Here is a 14,315-nt window from a genome sequence, read left to right on the forward strand (position 1 = left end):
TTAAATCCCTCCCTGAGTACACCTCTTTATAAATTCGCTTTCACAACAACGATAATAATTAAAAGTAATATGCAGGAATATGCATAGATGTCCCGTCGAATACACCAAGATGTAAGGTGGCCGGTCAGTTTGCCTGGGGCGCCCGGTGGACTGGCCTGGCCCTGGTTATATCATCATCTATTGAGGTTATAGTGTTTTTAAAGGCCTTCAGCCTTTAAAGACACTATAACCTGATAAAGGTTTGCCTAAATGAGAACTAAAGCTCAATAAAAAATGAGGATAGAAATGCTAAACTTTGCGTTTTGAACTCCTGTTCCACTGCAAGGCCTTCACAATAATTCCCCATCTTACTTCTTCTGATTCACAGCACATGCACAGACCCTGCCTTCAGAGGCGTAACTACAGAGGAAGCAGACCCTGCAGTTGCTGGGGGGCCCAGGAGGTATAGGGGCCCCATGAAGCCCTAATTCATATAAAAGTTCAATAAATATTGGTAAAACAAGTCAACCTGAAGACATTTTGCAGGCCTGAAAAATAATTTGCTGTGGGGCCCAGTAATATCTAGTTACACCACTGCCTGCCTTAGAGAGTGCCCTAGGCCCAAATGTCTCAAAAGCATTTAAGGGCATGCTTGTCCCAAAACAAGTGAACTAAGTGGGTTGGGGGATATAGAACCACTCACCTGGCTTCTAACTGATACTGAGTAAAAGTTTAGTGGGCTTCAATACATTTTGCATCAAGCTGGTATATTAGCAGAGAGCATTATAATGACATCCTTTTGGCAACATCTTCTACCATTTCTTACTTGCCCTTTAGCCATGAAGACGAAAATGTTTGAAATACTTTTCTTTCAACAGAACAGCCATAGTTTTCTTTTTGAATATTTTGGCCATAATCCTATGAGGTCTCCACTGAAAGAGATGGAGAACTGGAGTAACCCTATAAACATTATACACTACATTTAATATGATGGGTTTCAATGTGAGAAAGTTTGGTTAGAAAAGCTTGACCTTCATAATCCAAATGCCCTAAAAAATTAGAAAAAAATAGCAATAAACCAAAATAACTAATGTACTATATCTCGCAAAAGCGAATGTATTTCTGCTAAAGAGGGTAGATATCATTTAGTGAGTTATCTCCTAAATCATCCCTAAAGAAACAATCTCTTAGGACCTTCTGAATATGGAATGTGAGAACACTCATTAAAGTACTTTTAATGTAATCTCCCGAAATTAATTATCATAGCTTTACACTCTGGCATGAGAAATATGTAAATATAGCTGCTAAAATTACTGCCTCGTACACTAGTTTGTCTTGTGTCTAGCTCATAATCCAGCCTTCTCAGTGCTTGTTTTTCATTTTTTCATAAATAGACACAGAAAGATCTTAAAGGGGCAGTTGCAAAGAATAAGGTTGTACTGAGAGACCAACAGGAAATGTGAGGATATCAGAGCAAAGTAGTAAAGAAAAAGCAGCAGGGGTACAGTTATATCCTATAAGGGAATTTGCTTTTTAACTACAAAGAAAATCCATGAAGATGTCGCCCAGAAAATATTTTATGATAATGCCTACTGAAATATTCATTCAACACTTGGATCAAAGAGTTTGCACCCCTGAGGATGTCCACTCAGGCAAATTGCGCTTTGGGTTTTTGTGATTCAATTCTGGGGCTCTTTGAATACCACATGGGCATTTGGTGAGACTCATTTTGGGGGACTTCATTCCAAGCTTATTATTCATATTATTCATATATTTGTCAGAGCCTTTTATTAACAGAGCATCCATATTCTTGTACCCGGATGCAAACATCTTTTCTCTCTTTCTATCTATCTATCTATCTATCTATCTATCTATCTGTCTGTCTGTCTGTCTGTCTGTCTGTCTGTCTGTCTGTCTGTCTGTCTGTCTGTCTATCTATTGTTCTATTATCTATCTATATATCTATCTATCTATCTATCTATCATCTATCTATCTATCTATCTATCTATCTATCTATCTATCTACGCACATACATTTATTACATGTGATGTAATTACATTATATATAGTGTGGTGTTTGAGCAAGGATATGCCTTGCTCAAAGACCACAATATATATAATAATGTATATAAGTTCAGTGATTTGTGTTTATTAAGTTCAGTGATTTTTTCGTTTACTTCAGCCTCAGGTCTCTCTCCAAGTATAAAAAAGCAGGCCTCTCCAGGCAGCAGTGTAATACATATAAATAGTTTTTTTTTTAGATATAAAGTAATTCACCCTTCTCTTGTAATACCTGTAGTCTGATACCTGAGTGTATGTCAAGAACCCCTGCTGAAAAGCAAAACAATCCTGCTGCTTTTTGCTGGACATATAAAAGAAAGAGTCACAAGCACCAGAATAATCCACTCCTCCATGCAATTGACATCTCAGCTATAAAAAAGTTTTTTTTATTTTACTAGGACATTCTCTTTGAAATGTGATAAAACATACCTGCTTCTCCCCACTTGGTTTCCTGTGACTGAGAAGTAGCTCTACAGCTCCCACCACTTCCTTCCTTATTGCATACAAGAGAGCATCCCCCACATATATATTGTGGCTTAGCAGCAGCTCCATGATCTCCAGGTTCTCGTTCTCTATGGCTATAAGAAGAGCGCTGCGGCCCAGTGGATCCATGCAATTGATGTTGATGTTGTAATAGATTTCAGCCTCCTCCAAGGCATGTTTGACACTGGCATAATCCCCCTTCTCCACAGCAATGAGGTAGGCCTTTTCTTCCAGTGACAGTTCTGCCTCTGCCCTCACAATCTGTAGAGGGATCCGATCTCTGTAGGGTGAGTAGTTCACCTTCTTGTAATACAGCTGGGCCATTGTTCATAGTGACATTAATACCTTCAAGAGAAAAGTCAGAATACATTTGATAAGAAAAGGTGGAAAGAATGTAGGAATACACAAGGTTCTGATGCAACTATATATATATACATGGGCACCTCTTACATGACATAAGGGAGACAAATTAGTTGGGGTTATTAGCTTTGTAATAACCCATCAAATACCAGGCTATTCAAGTCAATAAATAAAGGACATAGTTGCTACATTATTTTCCATAATTATGATTTCAAGGTAAACATGGCTGATGATTGTGAATATGTAATATCGTGATCAAAAACATTTCTTTTTGGAGAGACTCACCACGTAGATAAGGAGGCTCAGTTGCTCTGCCCCAGTTGCTCTATATAAGTGCATAGAGGCACATGAGCAATTCTAAAACCATGAAGCCTTTATGAGTTCACTGATTTGTTGCATTTCACGTTGATCTTTAGGCTGGAATGGGTTACCTAACTATAAATAAATAGCCCTTAAATCTAATAGTCAATGCAGAGATAAACAGAGAGGGTTACATGTCCTGAAGAAAACTCTTGTTCCCAAGAGTGATTATCCAACAGAAGCCTTTGAAGAGCAAGGTCACCATACCCTAGCAGATCACAGACAATCTTTACAGCTTATAATATGCAGGATGTCTTGCCTCTAAAGCTATTGAGCATGGCTGCTGGTCATTTAAGGATACCAAAAGTAAACACTCACAAATGGCACTTAGTTTATAAAGAATGCTATTTATTCTTTTTTTTTTTTTTTTTTTTAAATCACTGCCAAATAAATAAAACTCATCTTTTCTAACTCTAAGATATCATTGCAGTATAATATTGGCAAGCAAAACTTGCACGGTGATCACAATATGTTTGTTAACTACTGTTCAAGATGTCTGACAAAGATTAATCTTATTGGATAATTTTCTTTGTGGAGGGCGGTTCTAGGGATGTGTGCGGACCCTTGATGCAGCAGCCCCAGTGGGCCTGGACCCCTCTAGTCTGACATTGGCTCTACATGACACATACATCTACATATCACGTAAATCTATGCATATTGGGCATTAAAATATATAATAGTCATGGCATTCATATTTATTATGTTTTATGTTAGTACATACAGTAACTATTCCAGCACATTCTGAAACCTTATGTTAAATATACGTTTCCTATGGAAACTAAGGGGGTTATTTATTTTATTTTTTTTTATAAAATCAGACTTTTAAAACACCACAGATTTTTCGGAATTTATTAAACCCTGAGGATGAAAAAGTCTGAATCAGAAAATCCGGCATCTCAAACCTGTCGAGGTTGCATATTAGTTAATGGGAGAAGTCCTAATGATCTTTTGATGTGCGCTGGGTTTCATGCAATACCCTGAAGTTCTCGTGCAAAAAACATGAGAAACCAGAGTTTTCGGGTGAAAAATCCAGAAAAACATGAGTTTTCGGGTGAAAAATCCGAAAAAAATCACGAAAATCTTATTTTTTTCCCGCAAAGCAAATTTTCGGGAAAATGTAATAATAAATAGGCGTAAAAAACCATAGCAGATTTGATCGGAGTGTGCAGCAGAAAATGTTGGGATAAAATCGGACTTTGATAAATAACCCCCTAAAAGCTACCCCCAGGAAATGCTCCTAAAATGAAAGGGCACAAAATGTTAAAAAAAATTCTGGCAGTAATTATAAACATAGTGTAAAATTCTTCTGGCAGTGAAACGGTTAGATTCCCATTTGAGATGCTAAATTGCCAGAATACCACAGCAAATTTTCTTGACAGAATTAAAGCTTTTGACTTCTGTAATGTAGTGAATTGTTGACTAATAGGGCCAATATCAGACTTAAAATAATTACTATTATGCTAGCAATATAAAATAGCCTCCCCTATAGTTGCGTCACCTAGGTTAAATGGTAACTGTTATACCCACAGTGTACACAAAAAAATTTTGTTGAAAGTATGCTGTTGGAATGGAATGTCATGCGGAGCCAGTATCTGTATCCTAATTTTTTTTATTATGTATTTACATAGTAAATTGAGCTGAAAAAAGGAAACCAAGTTCAACCTTCTAAAATCTTCACAAGTGATCGAGAGTAGGGCAGACAAAATCCCTCAGTAGCCACTAATTACATTTTTATAAAGGAAAAATATATTCTTTACTGACCCTGGATCAAACACTGTTGCTATTAAACAATCATTAGCTGATTTTTGCTCATATAAAAGATCATCCAGCCCATTACTACCCTTAACCTTTTCCTATGCTTACAGTGAAATCTCTTTTCCGTTGGCAACTGTAGTTATACCAGTGTCGCCTGCATTGCATTAGAAAGAGACCTTTCTACATTTGTTTTGAACTTGTAAATTTGCAGCTTATCATATCCAAAACTGATATATGCTTATCCTTCCTGGTAAAGGGCCTAGAAATTCCAAAGCTAGCCTTCAAGGTAGAATAACATTGAAAGTCAGTTTAATTTTAGAGTGAAGGCAAATAAAAATGAGTGCCTTCTAAATTCCAATTAGATGCATGCAATCCTATTTGTTTGTCCCCAGCCGTCCATTCCTTCTCTTATTTATAAGACTGGTTTGTTGGCTTCACTGTGTTTCCAGAACTAATTAGTGAAACAAGGTATTCTGGCAGATCATGCTGTTACCTAAATGTAGGGAGCTGGCCATTGGCCCACTTGGAACTTCAGCCCTAGTCTTCCACAGTCACAAAAGTAAAGGATGAGCTTACATGGAGATTTTGCAAAGCAAAACACTGAGCTGGAAATGATTCAGTTTCTTTCTGTTTTATGCCTTGGCAGATGTTAATGCAAAATAAAAAACAGTGAATCCAATAAAGAGAACTCTTAATTCACCATATAAATATAGTTATAAGAGGACAATCCATACTAAGGGGCTGATATATTTTGAAAGGATTCACAACAGTTTTATCCCATTTACTAAACTTTATTATAAAAATGCTGTGACGTATATCATAATAAGTCAGTGACTGTGTCAGGATTCATGAGAATCTTTGAGCAAGCACCTTTTTTGTTCCATGAGAATCTGGAAAATGAGGTTCAACGTTGATAAATGCAAGGTTATGCACTTTGGCAAAAATAATATAAATGCAAGTTATACACTAAATGGCAGTGTGTTGGGAGTTTCCTTAAATGAAAAGGATCTAGGGGTCTTTGTAGATAACACGTTGTCTAATTCTGGGCAGTGTCATTCTGTGACTACTAAAGCAAATAAAGTTCTGTCTTGCATAAAAAAGGGCATTAACTCAAGGGATGAAAACATAATTATGCCTCTTTATAGGTCCCTGGTAAGGCCTCATCTGGAGTATGCAGTTCAGTTTTGGACTCCAGTCCTTAAGAGGGATATAAATGAGCTGGAGAGAGTGCAGAGACGTGCAACTAAATTGGTTAGAGGGACGGAAGACTTAAATTATGAGGGTAGACTGTCAAGGTTGGGGTTGTTTTCCCTGGAAAAAAGGCGCTTGCGAGGGGACATGATTACACTTTACAAGTACATTAGAGGACATTATAGACAAATGGCAGGGGACCTTTTTACCCATAAAGTGGATCACCGTACCAGAGGCCACCCCTTTAGACTAGAAGAAAAGAACTTTCATTTGAAGCAACGTAGAGGGTTCTTCACAGTCAGGACAGTGAGGTTGTGGAATGCACTGCCGGGTGATGTTGTGATGGCTGATTCTATTAATGCTTTTAAGGGTGACTTGGATGATTTCTTGGACAGACATAATATCCAAGGCTATTGTGATACTAAACTCTATAGTTAGTATAGGTATGGGTATATAGAATTTTAATTAAAAGTAGGGAGGGGTGTGTGTATGGATGATGGGTTTTCATTTGGAGGGGTTGAACTTGATGGACTTTGTCTTTTTTCAACCCAATTTAACTATGTAACTATGTAACTATGTAACTATGAGGTGTTTAAGCTCACCCATCATGCTCCAACACCCCGCCAACATTTTCATTCCTGAAAAGAAATGAGAATTGCATTACAATAAATGCCATGCAAGTTAATAGGGAAAAATTAACATGGGAAAATAGACCTTCTCATCAGATGAAGACAGCACCAAGTTGATAGAAGCTGCTTGGTACAAAGGGACCACACAGGAGCTTTCATGGGTAGGACTTACATGTAAAAACTGCCAAACCTCCCAAAAACATCCCAAAACATGTATCTATCTGAAAGACTCAGTCTCAGTGGGGAAGAAACATTGTTAGTAAAAATAACAAACAGCTCTTCTGATGTGCATTATCGCTGAAGATCACAAGTATGTTATTTTGGCTGTATGATATTGTACTGTAATCACTAGAAAATAGAGCATACGTTCATTTCTGCTAGAGGATACTGTACCATTTCAAATGGCATTGCCATCCATGGATAACTGCTGAAGAGTTGTATTGAGCAATAATGATTGTACAGTAATAGAACCTGAAGTTTATGAACTACAGCTCCCGATATTATTGAACCCTTGATCTGTCTTTGGTCAGATTCTTTAAAGAACTAGGGGTAGCAGAATTTCAAAAAATTCTAGAATGCTGGGATTTGTAGTATAGCAACAAATGCGAAAAGTGTTCTCATTGGAAATATTATGTCAGAATTGTCGTTGGAGAGCTAGGGGGAGAGAGTTACCCCACATGTAAGAAAAACAAAATGGGTTTATTTACCAAAAATCGAATGTGTGAGCTTGTAGAGGGTTTTTCTACTTAGAATAAACTCAAATGTTTGCTTATTTATTAAAAAATACTAATATAAAAAAACTTGATTGAATACAATAATGGAAAACACTAGAATACCTCAAATTTGTGAGTTTACAAAATCAAAAAAACATGAAAAACTAAAAACATTTTTTTTTAGGACAACTCCCATTGAGTTCTATGTGCGCTCGCAAGCTTTTAGATGGCGGAGTTTTGCATTAGAGAATTTTTTCGAAATTCGAACCTTGACAAATCTCCCTCAGGAGCAGTAACCCATACAGTCAAAAATATATCATTGGTTGCTATAGGCTACTGCTTCTGGGAAAAACGAGTGCCTTTTATTAAATAACCCCTTACGTTTTTGGAAAGGTATTATGCATCACATGGGAGTGCCCTTATAATACTGAGCAAGAACAGTTGTACACCATGCCCATTGCTGTGATGATTAATATTTTAAACATTAGTATTTCTCTAAAACAAATAGTAGTATTCTGTCAAATTGCAAATATATGTGGTTGGTTCCAGTAGTTCGTGTTAATACTTTTTGGTATGATTTCTAAATTAGGCATGGTGGAGAAGTATGTTAGCATTCTTGCCATAACTTTCTGTGCCTGTAATAAAGAACAAAGGCATTCCTACGAGATCAGATTTATTCCAGACAAGTCTCTGGGTTTTAGGAATAAAGATGGATAAGTTAAATGAGACACAATAGTCCTATTTTTTGTGTTCACCAAATGGGAACGACAAACCATACAACTGTCAGGAGTCTAAATGAAAGCAAGTGGAGGAATCAATGGTGTTTGAAGGTAAAAAGGAAAATGCTGGATGTGGTTAAACAACCTGAAATAGCTGTAAAAACAGCTGTAAGTTTCATCCTGTGCTGCCCTATTTGAGAAAATACTGCTGTATTCGGCTCCCAGTGGAATTTGTAACATAGAGCACACTGATGTATTTCTTATTATCGCTTCTCTTGAAATAAATCACATCTGATTCCTGCCTTATCCTTTCTATCCTCTGTTTCACCAGACAGCCATAAAGCATTTATAGTGTCGTGGGGAAAAAAAAGGAAACTGCTTAACACTTTGTGAACTAGAGACGTTTGTTTAATGAAGCTCATTCATTGACAAATTATTAATGCTACTGGTAGAGGAGACATAAGTCATGAGCAACCAATGTCAGTGGGGTTGATCACATGCTGTGTAGAGATAGGGCTATGTGGCCAATGGCATTAGTACTATGAATTGATGTGCAGCAGGGAAGCTTTATCATTTGAAGCAGGATTCTCTTTTCAGATATGGGCTGTAACGACTGCTGTAGCCTTGCGTTTTGCTACGTGATTTTTTAGAATCAAAATATTGATACAGGAATGGGGACCTGTTATCCAGAATGCTCAGGATCTGGGGTTTTCAAATAAGGAATCATTCCATAATTTAATCTCCATACCTGCTTGAAAATAATTTAAACATTAATTAAACCAATAGGACTTTTTTGCATCCAATAAGGATTAATTATATCTTAGTTGGGATCAAGTTCAAGGTATTGTTTTCTCATTACAGAGAAAAAGGGAATCATTTGTAAAAATTGTAATTCTTTAAATAAAATGGAGTCTACCGGAGATGGCCTTCCTGTAAATTGGAGCTTTCTGAATAATGGGTTTCCAAATAACGGATCTTATGCCTGTACAAGGAGCAATAATTACATGTGGCTCATGCCCCAGAAATTACTTTAATTGCAGCAAATGCTGACTTTATCAAAATGTTCTTTTGAAAAGTATGCAAACCCATCATGTATGCTATACTATGATACTATATTTTCTAGCTTTGTTTCTCAAGTAGTTAATGTTCCTCGCATGCCAGAACTGAATGGCACTTAAGGGAGGTATTGATTTAACATTGCACTGCGGTTCACCTAAAAAAAATCAATTTCTATCAAATCATATGTATATATTGCTTCTCTATAAAAAAAAAATGGATTGCTGAACACATGGATGATTCCATGACTCTGGAATAAGAGTCAGTGGATAAAGGATTTAATCCCTGCATTTATCTAGGGAGCATCTGACATAATAGTTCCCCGGAAGCTCTTCATTTATCAAATATGAACTCAGTAATGCACAGGGGTTGCCAGCAGGTCAATATTTTGCTTGTTTATTAACATTTTCATGACAGTCAGAGACGTGTTTTAACAAAACCGAAACATTCTTCAAAAGCAGATAGGTGAGCCAGTTTGGCAGTATGTATTTAAATACTATGAGCTGTTGAACTCCATTTTGCTCTATGTGTGTTAAAGCTCAATGGCAATAAAAAGCATATTATTGCAACAAAATGTATACATGAGTATATGCATAAATCTTACAGATTTCATACACAGGAGGGTAAAGGTGTTGCTAACCTGTATTTCAGGTATTCCCTAGGAGGGCTTTGGAAAGCTGGTCCTGATTTATAGTTGGAAGGGGGAGTAGCTTCCCATTCCTTGGTTAAAGTATTTCCCTGGCAGTTCAGTAATTGGCCGGGGGGTTGTCAGGGTTCCCTAGTCTTTAAAAGGGAAAGTCACCACATGCACTGTCTCTATGGTCCTCCCCACTAGTAGAAGGAGGTGGTATACTGATGGGCCTGAGATGGAGGTAGGCTTCAGTAGGTGAAGCATGTGTTATAAAGATTTGTAATTGCTAGAAGTGAAAGGATCAAGGTGGGTAGTAGAGGAGTCAGAGGCTCCAAGCAGGAGGCAAGCAAGGGTTAATACCCTGCAGTATCACCCATCAGTATAGGGACTCAAGTGGTCAGGCTTAGTAATAGGAGATTGTAGGAGTAATACCCCACTGTAAACATCGCCTGGCACTGGGGACTGGTACTACCTTTGGGGTGTTGTGAACACCACAGCTGAACGTGCAAGAGTACCACCATAAAAGGGTTAAAAGTGTATGCGCATTTATGGCATGGTCATTGGAGAAATCAAGTTCTGTATGTTAACTCAGTTTGGATAACTCCAATAGTCATGAAAGAGCCCACCGAGAGGAAAAAGTCACATGAAACCCATGCTCTACAGGGAGTTGCATAGAGTTCAGGGGAAGCAGACCCTGCAGCTGCAGGGGGGCCCAGGAGCTATAGCCCTAATTAATCAGCCATTTTAATATGTATTGGTAAAACAGGACAACCACTGCAACGCATCTGGCCAGCTGTAAAGTTATCCATTAGCAAGTATTACAGAGTGAAGGAACCAACATCGTCCTAAATAATGTTATTCATATAAATACAGATGGATAGAGGAGGCCCTGCGCATAAGAGCTTACAGTGATTGAAGAAAAAAACAGTATTGTGAAATAGGGCAGCCATAGCTGACCCACCAATGTGAGCTTTGTTTGTTTGGGCACGATTATAAAAAAGGGAAAACTTCAGCTCAGAGCACCGGTCTTTTTTGCTCGGCCACATTACTTTTTAATGTCCTCTCATTTAAAGACTGATTTATTTATCACATCACTTTTAGCTATTCCCTGCTGTATCTAAAGGATTATGGAAGATGCAGTGGTATATGGGCTCCGGCTCAAACTCACTTACTGACAAAAAAAAAAATAATCATCCTGGGCCTTAACACATTTTCTTTCAAGGTTAAACCAGTCAGGAGAGGTCACCAAGCATATTTATTACAATGATGTTCAAATCCAATATAACGTGCGCCATGTACATTACTGTCTGCTACGTTTCAGAAATTGGTTTAACACCAAGTGCCGCTGTAAGATTTTGGCTGAATATTAAAAAAAAACTTGGAGGGGGGTGTGCAAATTCCTTGCTTGTCTCTCCGAGGTTAAAGCTGAATTTATTTATTAAAGTAAATCCATTCTAGAGTTCAGCCAAAGTCAAGGCACTCATTTCTCTAGCATCAAAGCAATTTACCTGTGCTTGTGCTCCCTGGATTGGAATAATGACTGTGGTGCTGTTATTTAAATGGATCACGAGTTACGCAGCAGAAATTGGTCTCCCAGTGGTATCCTAACCTGGATCTCATCTAGTCTGAGCCAGGAAGCTTACTTATGAGCATTGCTCACTGTATCTACTGATGATCTATACAGCCATAGAAGTGACTGATTTGGATCCAGTTATTGTTCTACCATTCACAAATACTGTGTAATATATGAGGTATTTTAACAAAAGGCTTTTATAACCTTAACCACTATCATTTAAAAATCTTAGATAATGTTTTATGAACTTTACTTGTAAATATACTTTTTAGTCACCAGCAATGCCGCATGTCAATGGATGCAATGGAGAGTGCATATTGACTTAAGCCATTAAGCTACTTGTGTCTTGTATAGTGATGGGCGAATTTCCAACGAAATTCACTAAACGCTGATTTTGATGCTGGTGCCCATTAAAGTCAATAAACATCCATTAATCGTCGCCGACGTGATTGTCGCAAAGAAAACCCTTTAGTGCCGCCGAATGTTCTCACCGCCAAATAAATTAACCCATCACTAGTCCTGTACTTCCACATGGTTGCTGCTTCTTCTGATGGTTATTGCCCAACTGGAGTGATAGACTTGAACCCAGGGAATGTAGATGCAACTTGCACCCAATTTGAATCAAAATGCAACCATAGCTGCTTCCATTTTGATGCATCAGATGCAACTGTGAGGGATGCAACTCAGAATGCAGATACAGTTTATACTGAAATTATGGGGCAGGGGTGGAATTCTAGATGGGAATCTCAGCATGACAACACTAAAGCCTTGCAGTACTTTTGTTTTCAGTGTCAGTTCTAATATAGACAGCTATTGTCTTCTGCTCAATACAAAAACCTAAGCTGTCTCTCAATTAGTTTTAATATACTGTAGTCACTTGACAAATTACATTTGGATTGAGGGTTTAAATTTTAGGTAGCAAGTGATTCATGAATCATGGCATGCTGGTCAAAGATGGAAGTCAGAAAAATGGGGCCAAAGGGCGATCGAGTTTCCCATGTTATCACAACTTATTGGCTTAATAGTGATTATAAACCACAGGGTCACAGATATAAATGTAACCATTGCAACAAGTTGTTTTCTCTGTGCTCATATCATCTAATAATATAGTATAGTCCAGCAGCTTCACAGTTTAGTCTTGTGGTGCAATGCAAGACTAACGTTAATATAACACAGGAAAGGCATCTAGTTTTGGCTTTCACCTGATATTATATGTTAAATTGCTATTGAGTCTAGTACCAACTAGATAAAGGACTGAAAGCAGTCTTTATAAAGGTCACAAGTAAAAAATAAAATGACAGTGCAATAAATCTTTATATCTCTTAGACATTTAGCAGAATCCATAGCAAGAAATTCGAATGAGCTCCAGAGAAAGTTATGCTTACTTGGCATGGGCTTTAAGTTTCGGGGATTTGGTCTATGTTTGTATCTATGAATGTTAATTTCCTTAGCACTTATGCTTGTGGATACATGTGGCCTCATACTTCTATATGTTCTCGGAACTGCAATTACTTATTTCTATACATTTTAGGGGTGCATTGATACACAGGAGCCTTAAAACGGTGCTCATTATCAGTTATAACTGGTGCTTTGTGATGTAAGTTCTGTTGCATGACTCACCGAACTTGTGTATTATAAAGAATAAATTGTGAGGATATTAGAAGTCACCTTAGCGTTTCATGATCAGGTGATTACTGTTTCCAGATGAAGAGTAAACTTGGGGCCCTGTTGTACAAGGGAAATGTTCCTCTTGAATCAACCAAGAGCAAATCAATTCAGGGTGAAGGCATCAGCCTTGTAGTTCTCTCTTTTACAACATGTTGGTTATATTCTGATAAGAGCAGTTGCATCTATAAAGCCTGCTCCATATGTATATGAACCAATGAATACAATGGCAAATCAATGGTACCTGGATGAAGGCACAACAAATTACATTTAGGCTGTAAGGAGTGTAAAAAAACTAAGAGTGAAGTTCCGCCACTAGAGTGAAATTCCGCAGCTCTCAATTCATTTCTATGGGATTTTGAAAGGCGTATATATCAATGGGTGAAAGTTCACCCTTTGATAAATACGCCTTTAAAAATCCCATAGAAATGAATGGGGAGTGGCGGCATTTCACTCTAGTGGCGGAACTTCACTATTAACTTCACTCTTTGATAAATATACCCCTAAGATGGTAATGATTTGCTGCTAAAAGTTGAAAAAATTCTAACTCTGGGGTGGATATTAATTATTGCCCAGAAAGAGAGGGCACTCTGGGTACATACTAAAGTGATCAATACAAAAAAACATAAAGCTCCTAAATGGCAAGCTTATTTTACTTGTTGAAGCACTCCATGGACATGACCCCTAGGTCTCCAAAGTTGGCATCCCATTATTCAGTGATGTCAGTTATACCATTGCTATCTAACATAATGATGAACCCTGGCAATTTTTGTTTGTGATTCAAACTTCAGAAGGTCAGATAAAGTGAGGTTACAGGACAGAATAAAATGTATTTATTTCTTTGGTACTGACTGCATGAAACCTAGAACAGAGAGTCAGGGTACACAGAACAGGCAAAATTCTATTAAAGTTACAACAAGTGGAAAAAGTTATATTTTATAGCGTTGCATTAACTGTATGACTCTATGGTTGCTGGATTAAAACTCCCTTTGATAAAATGCTGGATAATGGTGGGAATTGTAGCGCAGATACATCTGGCAACCCTTTTATAGAAGGCAAATGAATGAGATGAAGGTGAGTGTCGGACTGGCCAGATCAGGGATGACTTTGAAATAGTTCATCAATTTTAATATATTGCAAA

At 37.6% G+C, this 14,315-nt stretch overlaps 1 protein-coding gene across 1 annotated transcript in view; it reads right to left on the reverse strand.

Annotated features, from left to right (window-relative positions):
• Positions 1 to 14,315, reverse strand: part of LOC108698404 (short transient receptor potential channel 5) — a 121,949-nt gene that overhangs the window by 70,399 nt on the left and 37,235 nt on the right. Inside the window, exon 2 of the mRNA XM_018229862.2 lies at positions 2,469 to 2,867. Coding sequence (XP_018085351.1) covers positions 2,469 to 2,846 — 378 coding nt within the window. The 5' untranslated portion in view covers positions 2,847 to 2,867. The remainder of the gene's footprint in view (positions 1 to 2,468; positions 2,868 to 14,315) is intronic.

The sequence above is a fragment of the Xenopus laevis genome, chromosome 8L, assembly GCF_017654675.1.
Source record: "Xenopus laevis strain J_2021 chromosome 8L, Xenopus_laevis_v10.1, whole genome shotgun sequence".
Taxonomy (NCBI): Eukaryota; Metazoa; Chordata; class Amphibia; order Anura; family Pipidae; genus Xenopus; species Xenopus laevis.